The sequence below is a fragment of the Vanacampus margaritifer genome, chromosome 4 (genome assembly GCF_051991255.1).
Source record: "Vanacampus margaritifer isolate UIUO_Vmar chromosome 4, RoL_Vmar_1.0, whole genome shotgun sequence".
Taxonomy (NCBI): Eukaryota; Metazoa; Chordata; class Actinopteri; order Syngnathiformes; family Syngnathidae; genus Vanacampus; species Vanacampus margaritifer.
In genome coordinates, this window is record NC_135435.1 from 32,165,830 (window position 1) to 32,178,457 (window position 12,628).

At 41.7% G+C, this 12,628-nt stretch overlaps 1 protein-coding gene across 1 annotated transcript; it reads right to left on the reverse strand.

Annotated features, from left to right (window-relative positions):
- Window positions 1-557: 557 nt before the first annotated feature.
- On the reverse strand, window positions 558-12,385 carry vps35 (VPS35 retromer complex component). The gene is made up of 17 exons (XM_077563228.1): window positions 12,238-12,385; window positions 11,190-11,288; window positions 10,971-11,067; window positions 10,657-10,780; window positions 9,408-9,590; window positions 8,519-8,738; window positions 8,357-8,440; window positions 8,133-8,242; window positions 7,898-7,994; window positions 7,031-7,179; window positions 6,079-6,286; window positions 5,104-5,259; window positions 4,912-5,034; window positions 3,433-3,612; window positions 3,053-3,292; window positions 2,242-2,385; window positions 558-1,286 (listed from the first exon to the last, which is right to left on the reverse strand). Exons 1-17 carry the CDS (start codon window positions 12,238-12,240, stop codon window positions 1,107-1,109), a joined length of 2,397 nt encoding a protein of 798 aa, XP_077419354.1. The 5' UTR covers window positions 12,241-12,385; the 3' UTR covers window positions 558-1,106.
- Window positions 12,386-12,628: the final 243 nt, after the last annotated feature.

Below are 12,628 nucleotides of genomic sequence, written 5' to 3' on the forward strand. Positions count from 1 at the left end.
CTGCCACGTGTCTTAAGATGTACGTGACATGCTTTCACCAAAACACTCCGAGGATCAACAACTGCAGACGAGTTTTACAGCATATTTTTCAAAATGATGATATGGACTCATTTTAGGGGTGGATTCCATTCGAATATATTATTGATGTCGCAGTGTGATCACGACATCACCAAAAACAAACAACACCCACTCCATTCACAACTATGATAGAGTAATACACTGCTATTGTATTATCAGAAACTAATGTTAATCTGCACAAACAATGCAGCTCTACTTACCGTTTGGCTTTGACATTTTGGCCAAAGCCCCCCCCCCCCCCCATCATCCCAAATTAGCCTCTCAATTATTGGAAGCACAGCAGAAGAGGGAGAGAGAGAGAACTTGACTTAATTCACAAACTGTCTGTTTTTCGTTTGGACTTCTCAAAAATAATGTATACAAGACATTAACTTTTCATATGTCCCCTTTAAGATAATACGAGACGCTTCTTTATATTAACGATAATACTTTATTGTATCGATATAGTGCCTATGCAAAATTAACAAAAAGCAAATACATTTGTTAAGAATGTATTTTATTTCCGTAAATGACAACCTTAATTCTTATCGACTCATTTCTCATGGGTGTGATTTACAAGTGTGTGTGTGTGTGTGTGTGTGTGTGTGTGGGAGGGGGGTTGCACACTGACACTTCCTCAACCAAAACAAAGAAATAAAAGACGAGCAGATGATGAGGGAAACTTTTGCAAATCATCCACTAATCTTACACACAAAGCACGCGAACTTCGTCTCGTGTTTGAGGCCGAGGTCATGTGATCAGGCGAGGCGGGGCTTCGAGGACACATTAGTGGACACTGGACAACATGATGCACGTTAAGCAGCTTCTTATAAAAAGCCATTTAAGCATTTCTTCCTTATCCTAGAGTAAATGCGCAATTGGCTTTCCAACACTTGTCCAAGCAGTCACTGACGACGCTCCACTAGAGGTAATCATACCTACTCATCATCATCATCATCATCTTCATAAAATGGATGGTGGGCGTTCCTGGTGGGGAAATGCTAGAACTCCTCGTGTTTGTGTTGTGCATCCAAGCGGCGCCAATGGTTTCAGAGGACCAGTCCCTCGTAGACGGGCCCCTCGGCCTCGGGCGCCTCCCTCTGCAGGCGCAGGTGCTCCAGCGTGTTGTGGAAGTGTTTGTTGATCTGCTCGCTCTCCTCGCTGGCCTCCAGGTTGGGGAGGTCCTCTCGGATCTTCTGGATCAGCTGGTTCAGAACCTGCACCGTCACCTGCGCTCGCAAGAAGTTCACAACCACAAAACATTTCAGGGAGAAATGCGCCCCACGTTCCGAGAGTGTTTCCCACCGTCTCGTCTGCCAAGTGGAAGGACCGTGCGTCCATATCAAATCAATAGAAGAGCAAATACCATGCGGTGAAAAAACAACAACAAAAACAACCTAGGTGTCAGGCAATTAAATGTTTTCATCGTAATTAATCGCATGACCTCAATAATTAACTCACAATTAATTGCAAATTAATCGCACATTTTATATCTCAATTTATATCTAAATTTACAATAAAATGTACAATAAAATACTTTTTTTGCTAACTTTTCATAATCAATAATTAACTCTTGATTAATCGCACATTTTATATCTCAATTTGTATATAATTTTACAATAAAATGTGCAAGGACTTTTTTTTGCAAATTTTTCATGCTCTTTTTAAAACAAGTGGAAAGAAATGTTAACTTAATAGAAACATGGTTAAAAAAAATTGTCACTGATACAGTAATTTCATAACAATTCATAAAATTGTTTTAAAATGAAAAATATGTATTGTACTGTAAAAAATGAGTCATTTTTCTTTTCATAAGAGCTGACTATTTTTTTAAAATGAAGTAACTTTTGAACTTCTGCACATTTTTAAAATAGTAAAATACAAATTGACGCCAGTCCCAACAATTATGTGCATTATTTAGAGGTGTTAGTCGATTCCATTTTTTAATCGTAATTAATGGCATGACTGCAATAATTAACTCACGATTAATCGCAAATTTTATATCTCAATTTGTATCTAATTTTACAATAAAATGTACAAGAACTTTTTGCTGCTAATTTTTCATACTCTTAACATAATAGAAATTTGGTTGCATTTTTTAGTCATTGATAGAGTCATTTCAAAACAAAATGGAGGCATGTTTGAAGCAAGTGGGAATGCGGTGTTGTCTGGTGACGGTCTTACGGCATCGTTTTCCCTCTCGTAGAAGCAGACGTATCTGTTGAGGATCTCGATGAAGAGCTGCACTTGCAGCGAGGGGTCCATACACTGGTTGGCGATCTTCAGCGCTTTCTTCAGACACTCCATCACGCGCTTGCCGTCTCGGATCTGACACACAAAATGCCAACGGTTGCACGTGGACCATCCCAACGCGTCGCAAAAGAGATGACAGGACAAGCCTCAGTCCTGGCGCGGGCTAAAGTCATCTTACAACATCAGCCACGTTGCCTTACCACTTTCGATTAGCAATTTATTGAGCTTTTAGACTCAGGCATCCACATATAATCCCGAAAGAAGGAAGGGAGGAAATAAGGAAAACAAAAGGAAAGAATGAAATTAGTGAGGAAGGATGGAAAGACGGAACAAATGAAATGAAGGAAAGAGGGGACAGAAGGGAGGAACACAAAAGAAAGAAAGTAAAAAAAGGAAGGAACGGGAGAAGGAAAACACTTAAAGAAGGGTAGAAGAGAAAGGAAACAAGAAATGGGCGGCCGAAGAGGAATGAAGGAAAGAAAGAGAAAAAGCAGAATTGAACAGAAGAGAGGAAGGAGGGAAGGGAATGAAGGGGGTACAAGGAAGGATGGCTGGATGAAAGAAAATTGGAATGAATACAGGAAAAAAATGAAGGAATGAAGAGTAGGAAGAAAGAAATACGACAAAATGGGCACGAATTACAGACGGACGGACAGACAGGCAGGCAGGCAGGCAGGCAGGCAGGCAGGCAGGCAGACAGGCAGGCAGGCAGACAGGCAGACAGACAGGCAGACGTTGGTACCTCTTCATGGTTCTTGTCAGTGCTGCGCCCGGACCAGAAGAGGTGCGCGCAGATGCTGACGGCGCGACACTGGTCGGGTTTCTTGAGCAGCTTGGAGGCGGCCAAGGCGCACTGCGTCCTCAGCGGCTCGTGGTTCTCTTCGCTGAAGCACTTGGTGCGCTCGAACGTGCCGATGATCAGCGTGATGGCCGCCAGCTGCGCTTTGGAGTCGCTGATCTCGTCCTCGTACAGCGAGAAGGCCTGCAGAGACGTCACGACGTTGAGCGCCAGAACCGAACCCATTCGTCTGATCATCGATGACTTGTCCATGAATCAATTCAATTTGACAGCTCTAGCGGGTATCTCGCCTCACACAAGAGGGAAGGAGGCGGGGCTTATACCTGCGACATGAACTCGTAGGCCACCGTCTCGTGGTTCTCAAAGCCGATCTCGCCGGCCGCCAGCGCCCCCTGCAGGAAGAGTCGCAGCGGCAGCTCGGCCAACTCGGCCTTGATTAAGGCGCTGATGGTCTGATGGGCGAAGGAGAAGATCTTCTGACACTTCTTCTCCCACTTATCGTCCTGAAGATACAGAAAGGCATAAGTTCAAGTTCACTTTTTTGTGACAATAATAATAATAATCATGTCAAGCAGAAGAGTATAATGGATTTGAAAAAGATTCAATAGTGGCAGCCCTATTTGTAACAATATTCTTTCTTCACCATTTTTTTTCTTTTTGTACATCATGAAACGCAACGAAAATCACCATTAAAACGAGCACAACAATCAACACGTACTTTCCAAAAAATGGCCGCCTTCACCTGCAACATCCCGTTTCTCCTAATGTTGAAACTAAAACCTGGGCTCTATGATGATGGACTTTTATGGTTTGGCTGGGCTCTACATGTGCTTTCGAATAAATACATACATAAATAAATAAAGGAATTAATAATTCATACTGTGTCTGACTTATTTTCGCAAAATGTGACCAACCTTATTGCTGTGCAGGCACTGATAGCTTCTAAGATTGTTTACGGCCTCATCGGCTCAAGCAACAAGAGTCAATAAATGAGCTAAAACGCTGGCAGTGGACCATTTTTCATGACATCCTCTCACCTTGCGGCATTAGTAGAAAGTGGTTTGTCAGGTTTTCTTTTTATTTAACTCATTCATTGCCTGCCCAGTAAAAATCAAAAAAGTATACCCGGACTTTGTGGGGAAAAAGACCTGGAGTGAGAGCAGGGCAAGCCGGAGGCAGCGTCCTCGGGCAAGACATCGGCCCGCTATCTCCAAAACGCAAGATTGTGGAGCGACGGACCATACACCGTTGGAAAAATTGTTTAAGAAAAGAAAAAGAAAAAAAATATCGGTCCGAGGGTCGCCCTAGGCCCCTGGAACCTTTTCCTGAAAGTCCTCCAGGAACCGGGAAAATGGGTACATGGAAGTCTGGTAAGGCACCCTGGGGGTAACCCCGGGCCCTCTGGGAGGACCTCCATGAATGGCGAAAATGGCAACTCATTCAAAAATGGATCTTTTGACGTCTATAGCCGTCAATGGTAGCAAATGAGCTTTGTCAGCTCTGCAAAGTTTCCACATCTGCAATGCTCATTGAAAGCGGACCAACACAAACTGTTAGCATGTAAACACAACAACACCACCAATTCCAGTTCGTACCCAAAGTCACGCCCCCAAAATGAACGACAAGGCTCACGAGGGCAAGGAATGAGGCGGGTGAGATACGACGGACAAAAAAAGAAAGCGGAGGTAGAAACACAAGACAAAGACGATAAGAAGTCAAAGAAGTAAGCGTAGTACAAAGTAGCAGAAGTAGAAAGAGGAAGTAGAAAGAGAGAGGCACGCGGAGTAGCCCGAGGGGCTTACCAGTGACGAGTTGTCCTTGTATCTGAAGGCCAGCTGGTAGGCGGCAAAGACCAGCGGAGGGAGCGTGTAGCGGATCCTTTGGTTTCCGCCGGCGCCAAAATGTTTGCGGGCCGTGTTCAGGATCTGCAAGCAAAGTCAACAGCAATTACAGCGAGTGGCCCAAGACAACGATGAAGAAGAACGCGGACCCACCAGGTACTGCTGATCGGGATCGTCAGAGTGCAGCAGATGAATGAAGCGACCCACGAGGCTCTGCTCCTCGGCAAAATCCTCGGGGTCCTGCTCATCCGCCGGCTGGTCCGGCTGGTCCTGGATCAGCGTGGACGCCAGGGTCAAGATGGCGTCCACCTGTCGGGCCCGGCAGAAAGAGAGCGAGAACCTTCGGTGAAAATGGCATCGCTTTCAGAGCGCAGGATGGGAGCAAACTTTCTGTCGCAGCAAATATCGGCACTTCCTTGCAAACGCCGATGACGTCATTCAAAACTTAGCCATTTAAAAAAAGCTGTGAAACTTCTCTTCCATCAATAAATTCCAAGGAAATAATAGAAATAAATGTTTTCGTCACCGATAATGTGAAAATAAGCACTTGTTCTTGGAAAACGGTCCTTTTCCAAAAACATTTACAGTATGTGAACATTAACAAATCAACATTTAAAATGTTCAATCATTTAAAATCATAAAATGGTGGGAAAGCTATAAGCTAGCAACACTGACGGCGCTTGTCAAAATCTTTAGAAAATGCAAATAAATAAATAAAAAGCTCTCTCAAAATATTTTTCCCCTCCAAAAATCATTTTAAAAAGTCGTTTTTTTTAAATAAATAAAATAAAAAACAACGCAAAAAAAACTTTGGACTGTGCTTGCCAATATTTTTTGAAATTGCTATAAATAAATGAAAAAATATATATATAAAGCTCTCTCAAAATAAAATTTCCCTCCAAACATCATTTCAAAAAGTAGTTTTATTAAAACAAAAATCTTAAAAAAACAAAACAAAAAAAACCCGACTGTGCTTGAATGACATTTGAACAGGGGTGTGGAATGCGTACACGTTCCCCTTTTTTGGGCAACTTCCAGTAGGAGAATGAAGGGCTCAAAAAAAGGCCAGCGTGCATTTTGTCAACAAACGGTTTATCGGAACGTCTGCAAAACAACAACAAGTCTCACCTGCTCCTGCGCCACAATGGTGGTGTTGTAGTCCAGCGTGTTGCTGAGCACGTAGCAGCTCATGCTCTTGCGAGACTCGTAGTCAAAGTACTCGAAGAGCGGCGGGAAGTGCTTGAGCTGCAGCACCGTCAGGACGTTGTTGTACGTGTCCACCGGGATCTTCAGCAGGCGGGTCAGCTCCTTGGACACGGCGCTACTTGTCGCTATGCTGCGGGGACAGACGCACGCAACAATGGAGACCGGCGGACTCTGCTTAGGAACGCAGCTAGAAGGGCCACAAGTGACAACATTTTCAATCAATAAATCAATGACCCAAAGTGAGAATAAAACTGGATATCAAATTTTACAAATAAATAAATATAAAAGGAAATAAAAACTGCAATATATATAGTTATTTTGATTTATTTTTTGGATTTCATTTTATTTTCATTTGTTTATTTATTTAGTCATTTATTTTGAATTTTGGCAGTTTTGGTCCTTCATAGTAGGAATTGGAATTGAAGAAGTGCAAACGCGCAGAAGAATAATTTTGTTGCTTCTAAGAGCGCAATTGAGTCACATTTAACCATTTTCGGAAATAAACATTTCAACCAACAACGAAACTCCTGTTGCCTTGATTTAACCTTTGCGATGCCAAGTTAAAAATGACTTGTAATTCTGCAAGGATTTTATGCTACAATATTTCTTCCCCAACTATATTTAAGTTCCCTGTTGAGGGGCAAAATTCTATTTGATACATTTCTTTTTTTCCACCTTTGATAATTCCTGAAATTTTGTAACCCAAGTGTTGACAAAAAAAATATGTGGACACTCACCACAGACTAAAAATCAAGAGTATTGACGCTACTCTGATATATTCTGTCCCACTGCTCCTCCGTAATGTACAACAAGGCCGAGGGCCCATTTTCTAAGCTTATTCAGAAGCTTGAAAAAAAAAAAGGGAGTCTCGTACTGTTCCAGGTTGAGCTTGTTGAAGATCTCCACGGTGCTCTCCAGCACTTTGTCCACGTAGTCCACGCGGTCAGGGTAACACTTCATGGCAAGATTAATGAGCGACACCTGCAAGGACACCACGTCCTCGGACGGCATGTCCTGACGCGACTGCAATGAAAACACACAAAGAAACCCCTCGCAGAATCAAAACATGACAATGTTTGGCCATACGTTCAACTCAAAGCAAGCACCAAAACTCATTTGTCTTGCCTTGTTGTGTTGAAAGGAAGGTTGACGTCCACTTGACAAATAGGAACATCTACGGCAGCTACTGGTTTACTTTGAAATACGCATGTATTGAATATACACGTGATTATGGAGATTGTTATTAAGATTTTTATACACTTGTCAACATTAAAGTTGACAATTGTTTCCATAATATAAGTATGGTTGTAACGTAACTCATTGATACAGTAATTTATAAAATTGTTTGAAGTTAAAAAGATAAGACAGTAAAAGGACTGTAAAACATTTTTCTGCCACTAGGTGGCATCACCGTTTCATGTTAGACATTGGTAACAGGAAAAATACATGTTTCTTTTCACATTAAGAGCAAATTAAAGGAACTTGTGGAGGCCTGCCCATTTTGTTCATTGTACATGTGCATTTGTCACCACTTTCCTCAAATAACAAAATTCAATTAATGTTTCTGAAAATAATTTTAATGCCATTTAAGGCCTTCATTTTCACAAAGTCCAGTTAATGATTTTTAATTATTTGACCAGGGGCAATCCTGATGAGAATAATATAATAATAAAAAACAAGTTTTCCCACATTGTAAGTAAGCATGGCTGAATGTTTTTGTGGCTAAAGTCAAGTGCACTACCTGGATAACTGTGGCCACTTGCTGCGAGAAGATGTCAAAAAGTTTGATCTCTGCTGGAATCCCGGGTCCATCTTCTCGGTGAGCAAACAGCGCCAGTCTGAAAGGAAACGATGGCGATCAAATCGCGTCACCGCAGAATACGGCCTCAAAATCATTCCTTTTTTGTTCCTTTTTTAAACACCAATCACAAATGGGTCTGAAAGCTGTCCCCGTGCCAACCAGGAATTGGCCGTACCTGTCGATGAGGGCGATGATGATGTTCTTGACATTGACGTGCTGATGAAGGTCGGCGCAGGAGCGCAGGAAAGGGTTGAGGGTCTGCAGGTGAAACTCATCCGGGAACACCTGCCGTGAGCGGAGAAGAAGACAAAGAAGCAGAAGAAGAGTGTCAAGAGGAGGAAGCAGAAGAAGAGCGTTAAGGTTCGACAGGCCCCGATGACGGCGTGGCTTGGACCTGACCTGGATGATGCATTCCATCAGGTACTCCTGTGCCAGCGAGTCTCGGCAGTTCACGACCTGCTCCAGCACGCCAGCAAGAACAACCTGGGGGGATTGGGTGGGGGGGGGGTGTCAAAAAGTCAACATCAGCTAGCCTACAGTACATGACACATTTTTACTCACCTGCTTGTACTTGTCCACGTTGACGCCCTCCAGCTGGCTGAGCCGGACCAGGTTGGTGCCCACCAGGATGCGGAGCTCCTGGCGCTCCTTCTCGCGCTTCTCCCGGTCGCGACTGTGGCCCTGGTGCTGCATGCGCACCCACAACTTGTTCATCTCGGCAAAGTTGAGCAGCACAAAGTCGATGGAGTCGTTGATGTCGCCCGTCATCTCCTCGGACCCTCTTGGTGGAGAGCAAAAACATTCGTGTGTTCTTATCAACCCCAGTGGACTTGAAGACTGGTTGGTACGGAAAGAGGATAAGGGCCAGTAAAGTGAAACAAACAAAAAAAAGGGTTGGCAGGATTCTCACTTTATTCTCAGAATTCTGACTTTAAAGTCAGAATTCTGACTTTAAAGTCAGAATTGAGAATAAAGTCCGAATGAGTCAGAGTCTGACTTAAAATCTGAATTCTGAGAAAAAAGTCAGAATTCTGAGAATAAAATCAGAATTCTCTGATTAAAGTCAGAATTCTCTGATTAAGGTCAGAATTCTTACTATAAAGTCAAAATTCTGAGAATAAAGTGAGAATGCTGCCAACCCTTTTTTTCCACTTCACTGGCCTTAATCCTCTTCCATAGTTTGGCTCCAGGAAATAGTAAGGGAAACTTTTTTTTTTAACTCGTATTTGCATTGTATTATCTTATATTGGCATCTACTTACTGGAAGTCATAAGGTCACAATCAGGTCATCAAAGTGCCTAAATGACTTTTAAAATCAAGTAATCAGTTACTTTTCTCCTCGGTAACTGCGACGACGCTCGAAAGTCAAGGTAGCGCTCTTAAAACATTCGGCGTCGGGTTGAAGGAGAACGCCGGCAGACGTGCCGGCTGCTGGGCGGGCGGGGCTTACTCTGTGTGCTCGCCGTCGTCGGGCAGGATGTTGCGGGTGCACTGCAGCAGGTAGTTCCTGAGGAAGAGGCCCCTGAGCGGGTGCTGCACGCCGCGGCACATCTCCACCAGGTCCTTCAGAATGTCCTTGCGAGACTGCGGGAAGGAGCGCACGTAGACCACGCCCACCGTGATCAGCAGGTAGCTACGCATACACAAAAAACAAAGGTCAGTGCGCTGTGCTCAGCTTCTTCTTTTTTTTTTAACTATTTTTACAACACGCATTTTGTGGTTAATGCATTACGGATCATACAGAAATGCAATAACATTTCCAAAAGTATGTATTTTTGGCAAATATTGTGTAATCATTTTCTCGTAATCTTATATTATTTTCAATTGTTTTTAAACATAAATTTCAACTGATAATTTGGGTACAATTTGCCTATTTTTTGGTAATATTTGTGTAAATTTCATTTTTTATATTCCGTCTATTAAAAACAGCACAGGTCGGCATTACAAATGCACAAATGCAAATCGGTTCTCCATTGCATTACCTGGATAAATAAGTTAAATAAAAATGTATCTATTAGTTTTTTTGTTTCATATCTAGTCATATTTTTGTATTGTTTACTGCTAATCTTTAAAATATAATTGCTAATATTTGGGTATTTTTGATTTCACCATATGGTACTATTTTTCATAATATTTGTTTAGGTTTCATTTAATATTTGTATGTTCTTTTTGTAATTTATTTGTCTAATCCTTTTCTAGTATTTCCCATAATTTTCTCTAAGTTTTCAATGTATTTTTCATACAATAATTTGGTCCTGTTTTCCTAACACTTTTTTCTATTATAGTGTTTTACTTAAAATGTTCATATGTTATATTTGTCTAATATTTTGGAGTTTTCATCTAATATTTGATATTATTCTCTAGAATTGTTGTATTGTTTGCTAGATTTAAAAAATATATATATAGTTTCTAATATTTGTGTAATTTTCAGCTAACGATTTGGTACTATTTTTCAAATATTGTTTTCTTATAGTTATGTATTTTTCTATAATTTTGGTAATATATATCTCTCTTTTTTTTTTTAAATACATTTCAACAAATATTTGGCAGAAGTTTTGAGCATGACTACTTTGTCTGTGTAGTGTGCTTAATGCCTAATTTGACTTTCCCATGATCATGTCTCTTCATTTCTTTCTACAATATCGTGCTGACTACGAAGCGCTCATCAATCTTTCCTGCGTGGCGATGGTGCTACTCACAGCCTGGGAATGATGTTCCCCGCGTACTGGACCAGCTCGTACAGGTCGGCCACCTTGCGCCCTTTGGCAAACTCGTCCGTGAGGTAGACCTCCAGGTAGTGCAGCTCGTCCGAGATGGCCATGTCTTCTCACGCCGCTCGTTAAGGAGCAACAACACACTTCGTCAATTGGCACAACACTTGGAAGGTTGCGGTGGGCGACCATTCCAGTGTTTATCCAGCTGACCTGCTACACTAACAAGAACAGGCGCAATAGAAGTTGTCTGAATGTTTGCCTTTCCCCATGTGTTATGCACGTCACACATTTGAGGATACAGAGCTCGTAGTAGCTTTTGGGAGACAGCATGGAGGTCCGCAGTTCTCCCAGCATGTTGGAGGCGTGTTTCAGTGCGTCCATCAGCTTGTTCTTGTCCTGCAAGCAAACAAGAAGTGAAGCAAGCGCAAAGCAAAACAACAATCCCGTGAGAGAAGAAGAGAAGAGAGCCCAATCTCGTGAGCTCACATGACAAAGACGTCTTGTTGAAATGTTCCTACCAGGCATCGTTTCATCTGGAAAGACTGGACCTTGACGGCCTGCACGGCTTCATCCAGAAGCTTCTCCTGCTCATCCTGAGGAGACTGCTGTGTAGTCGGCTGAAATAAGAAAAAAATATATATATATATATATTTTTTTTTTTAAATATGCATTGAAATTGTTTTCACACTTGTGTATTAGACTCATGCCTTGAAATAGAAAATGTGTTCTTATTTCCAAGTTCCAATTTAGAGTCATAATTTTGTCAATATTCATCACTGGGAAATGATAATTACTCACTGGAATCATCTCAAGTGTGCCTCACAACACTCAAAAATCAATTCATCTTGAACATTTTACACACATATCTACAAAACTCAGAACTGCGAGGGAGATATGCAAACCCCTTAAGCACCATGCAGCCAGTTTTTCTCAACACAAGTAAACACAAGTGTTGTATTTAATGCCACGAGGTTTTTGCTTATTCAATAAGTGGAAAAAAAAAAACATTTAAATTTGATATTACTGTAACGATGAGCTATGCTGTTCTTCTAAAAAGTGTTCAGTTAGTTTACCTTAGACATTAAGGAGGAAGTTGAAACTGAACCAATAAGATTATTAATGAATGTGAGCAAATAAAACTCTTTATTGGAAGACATGATCTGCATCTAACGACATTTGACAGAAGCAAAGCTAAACTATGCTAAACTAAGCTAACAACATCAATCAGGCGTCAGAATCTCCCCTCAAAAGTGTCTCAAATAACAACAAATAACATGCTTTACTGTTCCCACGCCGCGAATAACACGACAAAAGAGCACAGAAAACACATTAAATTTTACATTTTGCAATTATAACGTTTTTGCATTTAGCTAGAAGTCGCTGTTAGCCTAGCCTAGCCTAGCTTAGCTTCCATTTCTGCATGACGAACGCGTTTAGGCCACAGCGGCGCGAAATGAAAATGCTCGTCTGCTTTTTTGGATCGCACACGAGCAAATATATACCATAAATGCCGAGCTCAGAACCGTTCAAAGGCGGGCGTTGCATTGAGTCGATTCGGCCACTTACCATGGTTCGGAGTTGGGTGTCAGAGCAGTCCAACGGCGCTGCCAGCCTGTCATGTGACTGCCGAGATGCGTTCACGGACTTCCTGCGCCAGTGACCAGTAACGTCACGAGGACGCGGCGGGTGGGGTCGTCGAGGACGTCAACATGCATATTATTATTATTATTATTATTATTGTTATTGATAATAATTATAAAAAATTAACAGAGCACTTTAGTGAGAACTGGAACAAAGTGTGATAGATAGATAGATAGATAGATAGATAGATAGATAGATAGATAGATAGATAGATAGATAGATAGATAGATAGATAGATAGATAGATAGATAGATAGATAGATAGATAGATAGATAGATAGATGGATAGATGTGGCAAGACTTTAAAAAGGCCGTTA

What these genes read in the sequence shown, in the direction of transcription:
- vps35 (XM_077563228.1), bottom strand. An exon ending in ACAAGGACAACTCGTCACTG is followed by an intron (nt 3,613 to 4,911) that starts GTAAGCCCCTCG and finishes CTGTATCTTCAG; the next exon opens with GACGATAAGTGGGAGAAGAA. An exon ending in CTGACAAGAACCATGAAGAG is followed by an intron (nt 2,386 to 3,052) that starts GTACCAACGTCT and finishes TTTGTGTGTCAG; the next exon opens with ATCCGAGACGGCAAGCGCGT.